Source organism: Mobula birostris, chromosome 10 (assembly GCF_030028105.1).
Source record: "Mobula birostris isolate sMobBir1 chromosome 10, sMobBir1.hap1, whole genome shotgun sequence".
NCBI lineage: Eukaryota > Metazoa > Chordata > Chondrichthyes > Myliobatiformes > Myliobatidae > Mobula > Mobula birostris.
Window position 1 is genome coordinate 145,084,582 of NC_092379.1, and position 18,773 is coordinate 145,103,354.

The 18,773-nt window shown below is 43.4% G+C and overlaps 1 protein-coding gene across 2 annotated transcripts in view; it reads right to left on the bottom strand.

The window, feature by feature from the left end:
* LOC140204370 (tripeptidyl-peptidase 2-like) overlaps positions 1–18,773 on the bottom strand; it is a 193,393-nt gene that overhangs the window by 41,924 nt on the left and 132,696 nt on the right. For both annotated transcript variants that reach the window (XM_072271060.1, XM_072271061.1), the window contains exons 21-22: positions 10,798–10,935; positions 501–745 (exon numbers count right to left, since the gene is read on the bottom strand). In XM_072271060.1, the coding sequence (XP_072127161.1) occupies positions 501–745; positions 10,798–10,935 (383 nt within the window). The remainder of the gene's footprint in view (positions 1–500; positions 746–10,797; positions 10,936–18,773) is intronic.

Consider the following 18,773-nt stretch of genomic DNA (forward strand, 5'->3'; position numbering starts at 1 on the left):
AAACCTATTAAATGGTGAAAGGCCTTGATAGAGTGGATGTGGAGAGGGTATTTCCCATGTGGTGAAAGACTCTAAGACCAGAGGACACAGCCTCGGAATAGAGGGGCATCCTTTCAGAATGGAGATGAGGAGCAATTTCTTTAACCAGAGAGTGGTGAATCTGTGGAGTTCTTTGCCAAAGGTAGCTTTGGAGGCCAAGTCTTTATGTATATTTAAGGCAGAGGTTAATAGATTCTTGACTGGTCAGGGCATGAAGGGTTATGGGGAGAAGGTAGGAGATTCGGATTGAGAGGAAAATTGGATCAGTCATGATGAAAAGCAGAGCAGACTTGATGGGCCAAATGGCCTAATTCTGCTCCTATATCTTATGGTCTTATGGTATTCAATCTTATTGATATCTTTCTTGTAGGTAGGTGACCACAACTGCACACAAATCACCAAACTTTCTCAAGCTTTAAGCAATGTGATTTAGTCAACTCCACTTTGTTCTAATTTCTTACTTGTCATCGGGCAACGTCGTGACGTAGAATGGGATGGTGTATTTTGGATCCAGCGTAATGCTGCCACACTTGTTCTTGGTGAGCAGGGCATTGACGTGGGTCCGGTATACGTCCAGGTTTAACGGGGCTGGGAGCTTGCGGCTGATATGGAACGGCAAGTCCGTTAAGTGTTCCAGCTCGCTCAGCGACTCATGCCGGATCTGGAGGCGAATCACATAGTCCCCTTTGTCCAACTTCAGTGAGTACTGCGGAGAAATGTAAAGTACTTAATGATAGCTTAGCTTGAATCTTGATTAATTATAGGAGCAAAGGAAATACATTTCAGGTGGTGGATTTCAATGATCTCAGATTCCCTGGCCCTTGTCATTTTATTTTTACTATGGATATCCAGTCCCAATACACCTCCATCCCCGACCCGGAAGGCCTCAAAGCTCTCTGTTTCTTTCTGGACATCAGACCCAACCAGTTCCCCTCCACCACCACTCTCCTCTGCCTAGCAGAACTTGTCCTCACTCTTAAGAATTCCTCCTTTGGCTCCTCCCACCTCCTTCAAACAAAAAGGGTAGCCATGGGCACTCGCATGAGTCCCAGCTATACCTGCCTGTTTGTCAGCTACTTGGAACAGTCTATTTTCCAAGCCTACACTGGTGACTGCCCCACACTTTTCCTACACAACATCGACGACTGCAATGGTGCTGCTTCCTGAACCCATACTGAACTTGTCAACTTCGTCCACTTTGCCTCCATCTTCCACCCTGCCTTCAGGGTGACGGGGCGAAGTCAAGATGATGCTGAAAGGCGACTCCTTTGCTTGTATCTTCGGAAACAGCTCTATTTCTATCTTTGATATTTCTTTCTTTTTCTTTTCGAGGTGTGGGGGGGGTCTTTTGAAGAGCCTGACCTGGAATTACACTCTGACCGGTTCTTTGCAGGAATGGGACCCACTCTCAGAACCTCAAGACTGGTCGCTTTTTGATATCCTAAGGACAAGGCCTGGGGGATGAGCATGCCTTCAGGATTCCAGATTTTCATGGCCCTGGGGACATGCTGATTCTGGGCTGGTGCCCCAACTGAAGCGTCACAGGAAAACACGGAGCATCAGGTTAGCTGCTCGGGGTTGGGTGTCCAGAGAGCTGTGCCTTTTTGGTGCTGACTCTGTGCAGAGCTCGGAAAAAGTGACGCAGCAGACTTTTAACATCGTAAACCAGCAAGTTGTTTGTTATGCCTCCCCCTCGCTGTGAAACAGGACACCTCTTTTTCCCTTATTGGGAGGGGAGAGAGAGAGCCTGTGTTATGTTGAATTACCGGGTGTACGAGTAGTCATTGGGTACTCAAGTCTGTGTCTTTATTGATGCTATGTTGCACGCATGAGTACTCGGTGGAGGGTGACGATGCTTTTTTTCTGGTGGGAGTGGGGGTGGGTTGTTTCCTTGCTGCTGCTTGTGTGGGGGAGGGGGAATTTTGGGGGGCTTTGGCGTTCTAATGTTTTAACTGTCATTCATTCTTTGGGGCACTTGTCTGTTTTCAAGGATGTCTGCAAAGAAAATGAATTTCAGGAGGTATATTGTATACATTTCTCTGACATTAAATGTAGCTATTGAAACCTATTGAATTTACCTGGTCTATTTCTGTCACCTCTCTCCCCTTGATATCTCTGTCTATCGCTGGAGATAGCTTATCTACTGATGTCTATAACAAAACCGCCAACTCTCACAGCTACCTGGACTATACCTGCCTCCCACCCTGTTACTTGTACAAATGCCATTCCCTTCTCTCAATTCCTCAGTCTCTGCCACATCTGCTCTCAGGATGAGGCTTTTCATTCCAGAACAAGGGAGATGTCCTCCTTCAAAGAAAGGAGCTTCCCTTTCTCCACTATCAATGCTGCCCTTAACTGCATCTATTCTATTTCACACGTCTGCTCTCACCCCATCCTCCTGCCATACTACTAGGGATGGGTTTCTCTTCTCCTCACTTACCATCCCACCAGGCTTCGCATCCAGCACATAATTCTTCAGAACTTCTGCTATCTCCAATGGGATCCCAGCACCAAGCACATCCTTCCCTTCCCCCCACTTTCTGGGATTGCTTCCCACACAACTCCCTTGTCCATTCATTCCTCCCCACTGATCACCCTCCTGGCAACTATCCTTGCAAGCAGGACAAGTGATATGCCTGTCCCTATACCTCCTCGCTCAGTACCACTCAGGGCCTCAAACAGTCCTTCCAGGTGAGGCGATACATCACCTGTGAGTCTTTTGGGGTCATATACTGTGTCCAGTGCTCCCAGTTTGGCCTCCTGTGTATCGGTGAGACCCAACGTAGATTGGGAGACAGCTTCACCGAGCACCTACATTCCACCCACCAGAAAAAGTGGGATCTCCCAGTGGCCACCCATTTTAATTTCACTTCCCATTCCCATTCCAATATGTCCATCCATGGCCTCCTCCACTGTCATGATGAGGCCACACTTATGTTGGAAGAACAACACCTTATATTCCATCTGGATAGCCTCCAACCTGATGGCATGAATAACGATTTCTCGAACTTCCGGTAATGCCCCCCGAACCCCCCTTCTCCTTCACCATTCCTCATCCCATTTTCCCTCTCTCACCTTATCTCCTTGCCCACCCATCACCTCCCTCTGGTGCTCCTCCCATCTTTTCTCTATTCCATGGCCTTCTGTCCTCTATCAGACTCTCCCTTCTCCAGCCCTGTATCTCTTTCACCAATTTTCCAGCTCTTTACTTCATCCCTCTCCCTTCAGGTTTCACCATTCACCCTGTGTTTTTCTCTCCTCTCCTCCACCTTTTAAATCTACTCCTCATCTTTTTTCCTCCAGTCCTGCCGAAGTGTCTCGGCCCAAAACATCGACTGTACTCTTTTCCATCGATGCTGCATGGCCTGCTGAGTTCCTCCAGCATTTTGTGTGTGTTGCATGGAATAGCTTTCAGAGTTGTATATATACATGCGTTGAAATAAATGAACTTTTGAACATGACCAAACTGGTGTTGTGATTTCCTTTGTAGGAGCAGTAATGGGCGCCACAGCAGCCTAATGATTAGCATGACATTGCTAAGGGTGTTGGAGTTAAATTTCAGTGTTGTCTGTAAGTTTGTATGTTCTATCCTTGAAACACATGGGTTTCCTTCCACAGTCCAAAGATATACCAGTTAGTAGGTTAATTGGTCATTGTAAATTGTCCTCTGATTAGGCTATGGTTAAACAGGTGGGATACTGGCCTGTGCAGCTCGTTGGGCCAGATGGGTCTGTTCTGCACTATATGTCTAAATAAATAAACATAAATAAAAATCAAGTAATAATCAGGCAGGAGATACTGGATCATTAGGATAAGAATTATTAGGATGAAAAACAGCTCCTTCCCCCGGGGCATATGACTATTGGACTCCCTGACACCACCCAGGTTTCATCACCTATGAAGTGCCAATATGGTTTATGTTTTAATTTGCATCATAAATGCACCTTATGCTAAGCGTCAATCTTCTGGATGTTGTTCTGGAATATATATTATTATTTGTGGTAATACAGGTTGAGTACTCCTCAACCAAAATGTTTGGGGCCAGAAGTCTTTCAGATTTTGGATTTTGGAATATATAATAAGATTGCTTGGGATTGACTCCGAATTTATAAGCTATCTTTGTCTTATACTTGTTCCTATGTACAGATGCAGTGTGTAAGATTTTCATCAGCGATGAACTTGACAAACTCATCAATGAATTTCTCTGCTGCTTCGTGATCAGCAAACGCTTTACCACCACAAATCTTTACAAATTCAATGCCGTGCCTTTTCTTAAATCTCTGCAACCAGCCTGCTGAACATTCACAATTACTTTCAATTTTCAGTTTGGCGTGATAGATCTTTGCTTGTTTCATGATCAGCATACCGTTAAGAGGCATATATTCATTCTGATGAATCCACTCTTTCAGTACGTACGCGAGATCTTCATTTTTAGCTTTCTGTAGTGTTTTTCTATTTTTTATTAGCTTCTATTCATTACTGTGGTGCGCAGAGACCTGAGCATTGCCTTGGAACCTTCCCAGTGACCTATGGAATTCTCCATTTGTGAAACAGTGTCAGCGCTCAAAATGTTTTGGGATTTCAGAGGTTTTCGGATTTTGGAATTTCAGATAAAGGATACTCAACCTGCATTACTTTATGTAATGTGTGAGAATTATACGTACTGTGTTGTGCACCTTGGTCTGGAGGAACATTGTTTCATTTGGTGGTATACCTGTATATGGTTGAATGACTTGAACTAATAATTCAGAGAACATGGACTTAAAACCTACCATGAACATTCAGTTGTTTTTTTTTATTAAGTTTCCGATTTTCCCCCCAAACCAATTAAAACTCTTGTGCAAGTAAGTGACTTTGAACCTGTAGCTTGGCACAGAGCACATACGGTTGACTGATTCAATTTATAGAGACTTCCACAATCTTTACTCTATGTGACTCTGAAAGAAGCTGGAAATCTGGAATAGAATGCAATGCTGAAAATACTTATCAGGTCAATATGCAACTGTGGAGAGGAGAAACACAGGCTTAACAGTTCAGGTTAGTTGTCAAAACATTTCTCTAAGAATGAGCTAAGAGAAGGTCAACAATTTCTGACAAAAGAGGCCATCTGACCCTGGCAAGGAGCTCTCCAGTCTAATCTCATCTTCCAGCACTACATTTACGGACAAGTATATACCGGTTTTTCAATTACACCTCCTGTACCTGAATGCAATCAGGACTTGGTAGCCTCTAGCACAGATTCAGGCCATCCATTCTATACCCTAACCTTCCCTCATTCAGCATCGATGATCATCCAGCAATGCCTCAGGAAAAGGCAGCGTCCATCATTAAGGACCCCCATCACCCAGAACTTCCCCTTTCCTCATTGTTACCATCACAGAGGCAGTACAGGAGCCTGAAGACACACACTCAACATTTTAGGAACAGCTTCTTCCCCTCCCACCATCAGATTTCAGAATGGACATTGCACCATAGTTGGACGCATCAGCAAGGGAGATGAGGCTGAGTACAGGGATACGATTTGTCACATGGTGTCAGCAGAATTATCTGCAGCTTAATGTGAAAAAGACTAAGGAGCTGGTGGTAGACCTGAGGAGAGCTAAGGTACCGGTGACCCCTGTTTCCATCCAGGGGGTCAGGGTGGACATGGTGGAGGATTACAAATACCTGGGGATAGAATTGACAATAAACTGGACTGGTCAAAGAACACTGAGGCTGTCTACAAGAAGGGTCAGAGCCGTCTCTATTTCCTGGGGAGACTGAGGTCCTTTAACATCTGCCGGACGATGCTGAGGATGTTCTACGAGTCTGTGGTGGCCAGTGCTATCATGTTTGCTTTGTGTGCTGGGGCAGCAGACACCAACAGAATCAACAAACTCATTCGTAAGGTCAGTGATGTTGTGGGGATGGAACTGGACTCTCTGACGGTGGTGTCTAAAAAGAGGATGCTGTCCAAGTTGCATGCCATCTTGGACAATGTCTCCCATCCACTACATAATGTACTGGTTGGGCACAGGAGTACATTCAGCCAGAGACTCATTCCACCGAGATGCAACACAGAGCGTCATAGGGAATCATTCCTGCCTGTGGCCATCAAACTTTACAACTCTTCCCGTGGAGGGTCAGACACCCTGAGCCAATAGGCTGCTCCTGGACTTATTTCCTGGCATAAATTACATATTACTATTTAACTATTTATGGTTTATTACTATTTATTATTTAGTGTGCAACTGTAACGAAAACCAATTTCCCTCAGGATCAATAAAGTATGATTATGACTATGATTACCTCAGTATTATTTTCCTCTCTTTTTGAAGAACTTATTTTTTATATGTACTTATTGTAATTTATAGTTTTTATTATTATGTATTACAATTTCCTGCTGCAAAATGCAGAACAACAAATTTTACAACATATGCTAGTGATATTAAACATGATTCGACTCCTTTAATGAATTACCCTTATTCAGTGCTCCTGCATTTTGATCCCTCAGGTAAAGGAAACAGTGCCTTCCTATTGATCTGTCCAGGACACAGCTGTACACATCTCAAGTACCACTCCACTCCTGTCAATGCTTGTGTCCTCTGGGAACAACATCATTCGTCCAATATTGAAGTTGAAATCATTAATATATAGGGTGAAGGCAAGGGACTGTGTAATATATAATATATTTCAGTATACTGAGTCAGAACCAAAGTCTATTGTGTTTGTGTCAAGGAGGTTGTGCTGTGAGCAGCCCACAAGTGACCGTAAGACCATAAAACACAGGAGCAGAATTAGGCCATTCAGTGCATGGAGTCTGCTCAGTCATTCCATCATGGCTGAACCCAGATCCCACTCAACCCTATTCACCTGCCTTCTCGCCATATCCTTTGATGTTCTGACTGATCAGGAAACTATCAACTTCTGCCATAAATATACCCACAGACTTGGCCTCCACTGCAGCCTGTGGCAGAGCACGTCACAGATTCACTACTCTCTGGCCAAAAAGAAAAATCCTCCTTACCTCTGTTCTAAAAGGCCGCCACTCAATTTTGAGGCTGTTCCCTCTAGTTCTAGATACGTCCATCAGAGAAAACATCCTCTCTATATCCACCCCAGATGGTTCTTTCAACATTCGGTAGGTTTTAATGAGATCCCCCCACATTCTTCTAAATTCCAGTGAATACAGGCCCAGAGCAGCCAAATGCTCCTGTGTGTCATGATTCACAACGAATAGCACATGACTTGTGGTGAGGGCTGCATACCATCACAGACTTCAAAACCAAATGCTGTGGTGCCACCAACATCGTGGCCTCTCTCCCAAATGAACTCAATTGCTTTTACGCTCAGTTCAATGTCACTAACTCTGAGCCTCCGAGGAAAGCCTCCGCTACAACCTGCAACCTGAGGTATGCAGATGTTTCCAACAGTCGCAAGGCTGCGGGACCGGACAGCATTCCCTGTCGAGTACTCAGGATGTGTGCAGCACAACTGGCAGGTGTGTTTACTGATATTTTTAATCTCTGCCTTTCCCAGTGTAGAGTGCCTTCATGCTTCAAATTATCCACCATTGTCCCTGTGCCTAAAAAGACCAAGGTACCATGCCTGAATGACTGGTGTCCTGTTGCACTCACCTCAATAATAAGCAAATGCTTTGAGAGGCTGGTCAAGGATTACATCTGCAGCTTGCTATCAACCAAACTGGACTCCCTACAATTCGTCTACTGACACAACCGATCAACAGATGACGCAATAGCCACTGCTCTACACACTGTCCTTACACATCTGGAGAAGAAGGATGCTTATGTGAGAACGCTGCTCTTGGACTACAGTTCAGCATTCAACACCATAGTTCCATCCAGGCTTGATAAGAAGCTCAACTGTGGCCTTGACCCTGCCTTGTGCAGCTGGATCCCGGACTTCCTGTCAGATGGCCAGCAGGTATTAACAGCGGGCTCCCTCACCTCCAACCCTCTGACTCTCAATACAGGAGCCCCTCAGGACTGTGTACTGAGTCTCCTCCTTTACTCCCTGTATACCCGTGACTGTATCGTCACCCACAGCTCCAATCTGCTAATTAAATTTGCCAACGACACTACATTGATTGGCTTTATCTCAAACAATAACGAGGTGGCCTACAGGGAAGAAGTCATCTCTCTGACACAGTGGTGTCAAGAAAACAACCTCTCCCTCAATGTCACAAAAACAAAGGAGCTGGTTGTGGATTACAGAAGCTATGGAGACAGGTTAACCCCTATTGACATCAATGGATCTGGGGTTGAGAGGGTAAACAGCTTTAAGTTCCTCGGCATAAACATCACTGAGGACCTCATGTGGTCTGTACACACCAGCTGTGTGGTGAAAAAGGCACAACAGTTACTCTTGCAGCTCAGACAGTTGAGGAAGTTTGGTATGGGCTTCCAAATCCTTAGAACATTCTACAGAGGCACAATTGAGAGCATCCTAATCGGCTGCATCACTGCCTGGTATGGGAACTGTACCCCTCTTAATTGCAGGACTCTGCTGCGAGGGGTGTGGACAGCCCAGCACATCTGTAGATGGGAATTTCCCATGATTCAGGACATTTACAAGGTTTCATTGGAGACCCAAGTCATCCCAACCACAATCTATTCCAGCTGCTACCATCCGGGAAGCGGTACTGCAGCATAAAAGCCAGGACCAACAGGCTCCGGGACAGCTTCTTCCAATAGGCCATCAGACTGATGAACTCACGCTGATTTGAGTGTACTCTATATTACATTGACTATTCTATTCATTATAAATTATTATAAATTACTACGATTGCACATTGCACATTTAGATGGAGATGTAACGTTAAGATTTTTACTCCTCATGTATGAAAAGGATCTAAGAAACAAAGTCAATGCAATTTAATTCAATTCATATGTTAACCCTTCATTCCCAGAATCATCATTGTGAACCTCCTCTGGACTCTCTCCAATGACCACACTTCTTTTCTGAAATATGAGGCCCAAAACTGTTGAGAATATTCCAAATGTGGCCTGACTAGTGTCTTATAAGTGCCTTATTTCCTTGCTTTTATATTCTATTCCCATGAAACAAATGCCAAGATTGCATTTGCCTTCTTTACCATAGACTCACACTGCAAATAAACCTTCTGGGAGTCTCGCACAAGCACTCCTAAGTCCCTCTGTACCTCTGATGCTTGAAGCTTCTTCCCATTTAGATAACAGCCTGCACTATTGTTCCTTTTACCAAAATGCATCATCATACATTTCCCAACACTGCATTCCATTCTGCCACTTTTTTGCCCATTCTTCTAATTTATCAAAGTCCTGCTACAATCGCATTGCTTCTTCAGTACTACCTACCCCTCCACCTATCTTCGTATCATCTGCAAACTTTGCCACAAAGCCACCAGTTTCATTATCCAAATCACTGACAATGTGAAAAATAATGGTCCCAATACAGATCCCTGTAGAACACCACTAGTCATTGGTAAACAACTAGAAAAAGCCTCCTTTATTCTCACTTGCTGCCTTCAGCCTATCGGCCATTCCTCTATCAATGTCAGTACCTTTTCTGTAATGCCATGGGATTTTATCTTGTTAAACAGCCTCATGTGTGGCACCTTATCAAATGCCTTCTGAAAATCCAAGTAAATGACATCCACTGCCTCCTCTTTGTCCCCTCTGCTTGTTACTTCCTCGAAGAACTGTAACAGATTGCTCAGGCAAGATTTCCCTTTACAGAAAGCATGCTGACTTTGACTTATTTTATCATAAGTCTCCAAGCACCCTGAAATCTCATCCTTAATAATAGACTCCAACACTTTCCCAACCACTGAGATTGGGTTAACTGGCTTATAATTTCCCTTCTTTTGCCTTCCTCCCTTCTTAAAGAATGGTGAGACATCTGCAATATTCCAATCCTCTGGGACCATGCCAGAATCAAGTGATTCTTGAAAGATCATGACCAATGCATCCATTATTTCTTCAGCAACCTCTCTCAGGACTCTGGGATGTAGTCCATCTGGTCCAGGTGACTTATATCCACCTTAAAATCTTAGAGTTTTCCTAGCACTTTTTCCTTTGAAATCACCATTTTTTTGGCACCAACATAGCCTGCCCATAACTTACAATCTCTAACCCACACATCTTTGGAATGTGGGAGGAAACTGGAGCACCTGGAGGCAACACAGGTTGCTGGCGCTGTAAAAGTGATGTAACAACTGCTATACTAAAGCAAGGTGGTGGGAGGAAGTAGAGTTTTAAGGCAATGGGGAAACAAGGTTGTAATCAGTTCAACTAATACCTTACTGAATAGTGAGAGGGCTCAAAGGTCAATGGCCTATATCCGCTCCTAATTCCCCTGACAACCAAGGTCTCACTTAAAACTCTAAGACCATGAGACATAGGAGCAGAATTACGGCATTTGGCCTATCAAGTCTGCTCTGACATTTCATCATGGCTGATTTATTTTCCTCTTCCATCCCAGTTTCCTGCCCTCTCCCCATAACCTTTGTGCCTGGATTAATCAAGAACCTATCAACCTTCACATAAATATACCACTGACTTGGCCTTCACAGCATCTGTGGCAATGAATTCCACAGATTCACCACCCTCTGGCTAAAGTGATTCTTCACAGTGATTGCTAATGCTTCGAGCTGTACTCTTCCTATCAGATCAATGCAGGGATGACATTATTCTGTCATAAACTCCACTCTTACCCTGTCAGGATAAGCACTGGATCAACACAGAGATGGCATTATTGCATGGCAAACTCAGCTCTTACCCTGTTAGGATACGCATCGCCCGATCCCATCAATCTCTTGTTCTGATCAAACAGCATCCACAGCTGACTGTCGTACTCGGACTCATATAGCAGGTCGGAGAGGAGAGGGCAGCTGGGGATCACCTCGCTGCACTTGGCCTGGAATAACAACACACAGGGAAAACCAATGATCAAAGTTCATTCTCTTGAACCTGCTCTGGCAGGATATGCAGGATAAGTGCACTGACAACAGTATCCTTTCCCAGGTCCCAACTACACTCATTCAGCACATATATAAGAATTGGCTTCATTTGTCACATGTACATTGAAATATACAGTGACGTGACATTTTTGCATCAATTACCAATACTGTCCAAGGATATGCTGGGGGAGTCTTCAAAGTTTAAGGTAAATCTATTATCAAAGTACATACATGTCACCATATAAAACCCTGAGATTCATTTTCTTGTGGGCATTCACAGCAAATCCAAGAAATGGCACAATCAACTTTATTTTTGTTTCTTCATTTGTTCTCATTGTTCAAATGCAGATTGATTAATCATATGTACATCAAACACGCGTTAATAATCAGCACATCGTAAGGATGTGCCAGAGGCTGCTAACAAGCATCATCATACATTCTAGCAGTAATAAAGCATGTCCACAATATTCAGCAGAACACAAATAGGCACAAGAGAAAAACATGCCCTTCCCCTGCACTCACCTCTACTGTGCTTAGCGCGAATGGTTTTTAAATAGCATCAGTTGCACGTGCTTATATTCAAAAAGCAGTGATTTTTGTTTATGATAGTTGGCCAGAAATAAGACCAGCTTTACTTTTTTTCAAAAATGGTCATGAGTGAAAATGAAATGGATTGACAAGTTAGGTACTATGAAGAATTTGAAGGTATCGACAATCATCTTGAATGTTACAATGAAAATGAAGATTGAGAATGTAATCATTGAAAGCATTGTATGAAGGCAGACAATTATCTGTACTAGGTGTCTGCACTGATTATGTTCATTTACAGCCAATCAAAAAAACACAGTGGCATACATGGAATGAATTCCTCCTTTGATGCAGTGGCATACAAAAGTTTGGGCATCCCTGGTCAAAATTTCTGTTACTGTGAATATCTAAGCGAGTAAAAGATTTCCAAAAGACAAAGTTAAAGATGACACATTTCTTTAATATTTTAAGCAAGATTACTTTTTTTATTTCCATCTTTTACAATTTCAAAATAACAAAAAAGGAAAAGGGCCCAAAGCAAAAGTTTGGGCACCCTGCATGGTCAGTACTTAGTAACACCCCCTTTAGCAAGTATCACAGCTTATAAACGCTTTCTGTAGCCAGCTAAGAGTCTTTCAATTCTTGTTTGGGGGATTTTTACCCATTCTTCCTTGCAAAAGGCTTCTAGTTCTGTGAGATACTTGGGCCATCTTGCATGCACTGCTCTTTTGAGGTCTATCCACAGATTCTCGATGATGCTTAGGTCGGGGGACTGTGAGGACCATGGCAAAACCTTCAGCTTGTGCCTCTTGAGGTAGTCCATTGTGGATTTTGAGGTGTGTTTAGGATCATTATCCTGTTGTAGAAGCCATCCCCTTTTCATCTTCAGCTTTTTTACAGACGGTATGATGTTTGCTTCCAGAATTTGCCGGTACTTAATAGAATTCATTCTTCCCTCTACCAGTGAAATGTTCCCCATGCCACTGGCTGCAACATAAGCCCAGATCATGATCAATCCACCCCCGTGCTTAACAGTTGGAGAGGGGTTCTTTTCATGAAATTCTGCACCCTTTTTTCTCCAAACAAACCTTTGCTCATTGCAGCCAAAAAGTTCTATTTTAACTTCATCAGTCTACAGGACTTGTTTCCAAAATGCAACAGGCTTGTTTAGATGTTCCTTTACAAACTTCTGACGCTGAATTTTGTGGTGAGGATGCAGGAAAGGTTTTCTTCTGATGACTCTTCCATGAAAGTCATATTTGTGCAGGTGTCGCTGCACAGTGGAACAGTGCACCACTGCTCCAGAGTCTGCTAAATCTTCCTGAAGGTCTTCTGCAGTCAAAGGGGGGTTTTGATTTGCCTTTCTAGCAATCCTACGAGCAGTTCTCTTGGAAAGTTTTCTTGGTCTTCCAGACCTCAACTTGATCTCTACCATTCCTGTTAACTGCCACTTCTTAATTACATTACAAACTGAGGAAACAGCTGCCTGAAAATGCTTTGCTATTTTCTTATAGCCTTCTCCTGCTTTGTGGGCATCATTTATTTTAATTTTCAGAGTTCTAGGCAGCTGCTTAGAGGAGCCCATGGCTGCTGATTGTTGGGACAAGGTTTGAGGAGTCAGGGTATTTATAAAGCTTTGAAATTTTGCATCACTTGGCTTTGCCGAACGATGACTGTGAACAAGCCATAGCCCTAACAAGCTAATTAAGGTCTGAGACCTTGGGAAAAGTTATCTGAGAGCTCAAATCTCTTGGGGTGCCCAAACTTTTGCATGGTGCTCCTTTCCTTTTTTTCACTCTAAAATTGTACAAAACAAAAATAATACACTAATCTTGCTTAAAATGTTGAAAAGAATGTTTCATCTTTAACCTTATGACTTTTGGAGATCAGTTCATCTTCTACTCCCTTAACTATTCACAGTAACAGAAATTTTGACCAGGGGTGCCCAAACCTCTGCATGCCACTGTAACTATTAGGAACTAATACATAGTTTTAGAGTACTATAGTAGTATTGCTAGTGTTATAATTTGTTCTATATTTCAATTAAATACATAAATCGTTTCTTAATTAAACAGCAGTTTGACTTTTTTATACTTTTTTTTTATTTCCATGAAACTTCAATTAATTGAGGCGACCGCTTAATTGGGCCAAAATGTACTGGTCCCAATGAAGAGGGGAGGGCGGTAGTGATAGGGGAATCAACAGTCAGAGGAACAGACAGGAGATTCTGTGGATGTGAATGGGCTACCTGGACGGTATGTTGCCTCCCAAGGTGCCAGGATCAGGGACATCTCAGATCGCGTCCAGAGCATCTTGGAGGGGGAGGGAGGGCAGTCGAATGTCTTGGTACATATTAGTATCAATGACATAGGAAAGAAAAGCAAAGAGGTCCTGAAGAGAGAATTTAGACAGAGAAGCAAGACCTCCAAGGTAGTAATTTCTGGAGCCATGTGCCAGTGAGGGTAGAAACAGGATGATTTGCTAGTTAAATGCGTGGCTGAGAAGCTGGTGCAGGGGGCAGGGCTTCAGGTTCTTGGATCGTTATGATCTTTTCTGGGGGAGGTATGACCTGTACAAAAGGAAAGGGTTACACCAAAAACCGAAGGAAACCAATATTCTCGCGGGGAAGTTTGTTAGAGCTACTGGGCAGGGTTTAACTAATTTGGCAGGGACTGGAAACTGGAGTGAAAGGACTCAGGATAGGACGGAGGCTAAAAAAAAAAAGCAAAGGTAGTGTACGGTCAGACTGTCAGAAAAGGAAAGCCGATTGGAAATAAGGTGGATGATCTTGTTGCGCTTTTACAGATTGTCGGGTATGATGTCGTGGCCATCACTGAATCGTGGTTGAAGGACAGTGGTAGCTGGGAGCTGAATGTCCAAGGTTACACATTGTATTGGAAAGATAGGAAGGTAGGTGGGGGGGGGGGATCTGTGATTAAAAAAATGGCATCAAATAATGAGAAAGATGTGACATAAGCTTGGAAGATGGTGAATCCTTGCGGGTTGAGTTAAGAAACTGCAAGGGTGAAAGAATCCTGGTGGCAGTTATATACAGGCTTCCAAACAGAATGAGAATCAGGTTTATTATCACCAGCATGTAACGTGAAATTTGTTAACTTAGTAGCAGCAGTTCAATGCAATACATTTTCTCTAGCAGAGAAAATAAAATAATAATAAATAAAATAAAAAAATAACAAATAAACAAGTAAATCAATTGCAGTATATGTACATTGAATAGCTTTTTAAAAAACATGCAAAAAACAGAAAAACTATATACTAGAAAAAGTGTGCAAGTGTCCAAGGGTTCAATTTCCATTTAGGAATCGGATGGCAGAGGGAAAGAAACATAGAAAATAGGTGCAGGAGTAGGCCATTCAGCCCTTCGAGCCTGCACCACCATTTATTATGATCATGGCTGATCATCCAACTTCGAACCCCGCCCCAGCCTTCCCTCCATACCCCCTGACCCCCGTAGCCACAAGGGCCATATCTAACTCCCTCTTAAATATAGCCAATGAACTGGCCTCAACTGTTTCCTGTGGCAGAGAATTCCACAGATTCACCACTCTCTGTGTGAAGAAGTTTTTCCTAATCTCGGTCCTAAAAGGCTTCCCCTCTATCCTCAAACTGTGGCCCCTCGTTCTGGACTTCCCCAACATCGGGAACAATCTTCCTGCATCTAGCCTGTCCAATCCCTTTAGGATTTTATACGTTTCAATCAGATCCCCCCTCAATCTTCTAAATTCCAACGAGTACAAGCCCAGTTCATCCAGTCTTTCTTCATATGAAAGTCCTGCCATCCCAGGAATCAATCTGGTGAACCTTCTTTGTACTCCCTCTATGGCAAGGATGTCTTTCCTCAGATTAGGGGACCAAAACTGCACACAATACTCCAGGTGTGGTCTCACCAAGGCCTTGTACAACTGCAGTAGTACCTCCCTGCTCCTGTACTCAAATCCTCTCGCTATAAATGCCAGCATACCATTCGTCTTTTTCACCGCCTGCTGTACCTGCATGCCCACTTTCAATGACTGGTGTATAATGACACCCAGGTCTCGTTGCACCTCCCCTTTTCCTAATCGGCCACCATTCAGATAATAATCTGTTTCCCTATTTTTGCCACCAAAGTGGATAACTTCACATTTATCCACATTAAATTGCATCTGCCATGAATTTGCCCACTCACCCAACCTATCCAAGTCACCCTGCATCCTCTTAGCATCCTCCTCACAGCTAACACTGCCACCCAGCTTAGTGTCATCTGCAAACTTGGAGATGCTGCATTTAATTCCCTCATCAAAGTCATTAATACATATTGTAAACAACTGGGGTCCCAGCACTGAGCCTTGCGGTACCCCACTAGTCACCGCCTGCCATTCTGAAAAGGTCCCGGTTATTCCCACTCTTTGCTTCCTGTCTGCTAACCAATTCTCCACCCACACCAATACCTTACCCCCAATACCGTGTGCTTTAAGTTTGCACACTAATCTCCTATGTGGGACCTTGTCAAAAGCCTTTTGAAAATCCAAATATACCACATCCACTGGTTCTCCCCTATCCACTCTACTAGTTACATCCTCAAAAAATTCTATGAGATTCGTCAGACATGATTTTCCTTTCACAAATCCATGCTGACTTTGTGCGATCATTTCATCGCTTTCCAAATGTGCTGTTATCACATCCTTGATAACTGACTCCAGCAGTTTCCCCACCACCGATGATAGGCTAACCGGTCTATAATTCCCCGGTTTCTCTCTCCCTCCTTTTTTAAAAAGTGGAGTTACATTAGCCACCCTCCAATCCTCAGGAACTAGTCCAGAATCTAACGAGTTTTGAAAAATTATCACTAATGCATCCACTATTTCTTGGGCTACTTCCTTAAGCGCTCTAGGATGCAGACCATCTGGCCCTGGGGATTTATCTGCCTTCAATCCCTTCAATTTACCTAACACCACTTCCCTACTAACATGTATTTCACTCAGTTCCTCCATCTCACTGGACCCTCTGTCCTCTACTATTTCTGGAAGATTATTTATGTCCTCCTTAGTGAAGACAGAACCAAAGTAATTATTCAATTGGTCTGCCATGTCCTTGCTCTCCATAATCAATTCACCTGTTTCTGTCTGCAGGGGACCTACATTTGTCTTTACCAGTCTTTTCCTTTTTACATATCTATAAAAGCTTTTACAGTCCGTTTTTATGTTCCCTGCCAGTTTTCTCTCATAATCTTTTTTCCTCTTCCTAATTAAGCCCTTTGTCCTCCTCTGCTGAACTCTGAATTTCTCCCAGTCCTCAGGTGAGCCACTTTCTCTGGCTAATTTGTATGCTTCTTCTTTGGAATTGATACTATCCCTAATTCCTCTTGTCAGCCACGGGTGCACTACCTTCCTTGATTTATTCTTTTGCCAAACTGGGATGAACAATTGTTGTAGTTCATCCATGCAACCTTTAAATGCTTGCCATTGCATATCCACCGTCAATCCTTTAAGTGTCATTTGCCAGTCTATCTTAGCTAATTCACGTCTCATACCTTCAAAGTTACCCCTCTTTAAGTTTAGAACCTTTGTTTCTGAATTAACTATGTCACTCTCCATCTTAATGAAGAATTCCACCATATTATGGTCACTCTTACCCAACGGGCCTCTCACGACAAGATTGCTAATTAACCCTTCCTCATTGCTCAAAACCCAGTCCAGATTAGCCTGCTGTCTAGTTGGTTCCTCGACATGTTGGTTCAAAAAACCATCCCGCATACATTCCAAGAAATCCTCTTCCTCAGCACCTTTACCAATTTGGTTCACCCAATCTACATGTAGATTGAAGTCAACCATTATAACTGCTGTTCCTTTATTGCACACATTTCTAATTTCCTGTTTAATACCATCTCCGACCTCACTACTACTGTTAGGTGGCCTGTACACAACTCCCACCAGCGTCTTCTGCCCCTTAGTGTTACGCAGCTCTACCCATATTGATTCCACATCTTCCCGGCTTATGTCCTTCCTTTCTATTGCGTTAATCTCTTCTTTTACCAGCAACGCCACCCCACCTCCCCTTCCTTCATGTCTATCCCTCCTGAATATTGAATATCCCTGAATGTTGAGCTCCCATCCTTGGTCACCCTGGAGCCATGTCTCTGTGATCCCAACTATATCATAATCATTAATAACAATCTGCACTTTCAATTCATCCACCTTATTACGAATGCTCCTTGCATTGACACACAAAGCCTTCAGGCGCTCCTTTACAACTCTCTTAGCCCTTATACAATTATGCTGAAAAGTGGCCCTTTTTAATGCTTGCCCTGGATTTGTCGGCCTGCCACTTTTACTTTTCTCCTTAGTACTTTTTGCTTCTACCCTCACTTTACACCCCTCTGTCTCTCTGCACTGGTTCCCATCCCCCTGTTGTGAACTAACCTCCTCATGCCAGCCTCTTTAATTTGATTCCCAAAGAAGCTGTTCCTGAATCACTGAGTGTGTGCCTTCAGGCTTCTGTACCTCCTACCTGATGGTAACAGTGAGAAAAGGGCATGCCCTGGGTGCTGGAGGTCCTTAATAATGGACGCTGCCTTTATGAGACACTGCTCCCTGAAGATGTCCTGGGTACTTTGTAGGCTAGTACCCAAGATGGAGCTGAATAGCTGACAGCTTCTTTCGATCCTGTGCAGTAGCCACCGCGCCCCCCCCCCATACCAGACAGTAATGCAGCCTGTCAGAATGTTCTCCACAGTACATCTATAGAAGTTTCTGAGTGTATTTGTTGACATGCTAAATCTCTTCAGACTCCTAATGAAGTACAGCCGCTGTCTTGCTGGGATGCGGACTAAAGATTACAATGGGAAATAGTAAAGGGATGTCAAAAGGGCAATGTTATGGTAGTCGGGAAATTTTAACATGCAGGTAGATAGGAAAAATCAGGTTGGAAATGGATCAAGAACGTGAATTTGTTGAATGCCTACGAGATGGCTTTTTAGAGCAGTTTGTCAATTATGGGGTCAGCTGTACTAGATTGCATGTTATGTAATGAACCGGAGGCGATTAGGGAGCTTAAGGTAAAGGAACCCTTAGGAGGCAGTGACCACAATATGACTGAGTTCAACTTGAAATTTGATAGGGAGAAGGTAAAGTTTGATGTGGTGGAGGCGGAGCAGAGTAATGATAGCGCTAAATGGCAACTCCTTTGGTTACATCTTCGGGAACAGCTCTATTTCCATCTTTAATATCTTTATTTTTCCCTTTCAGGGTTCTTTTGAAGACCCTGACCT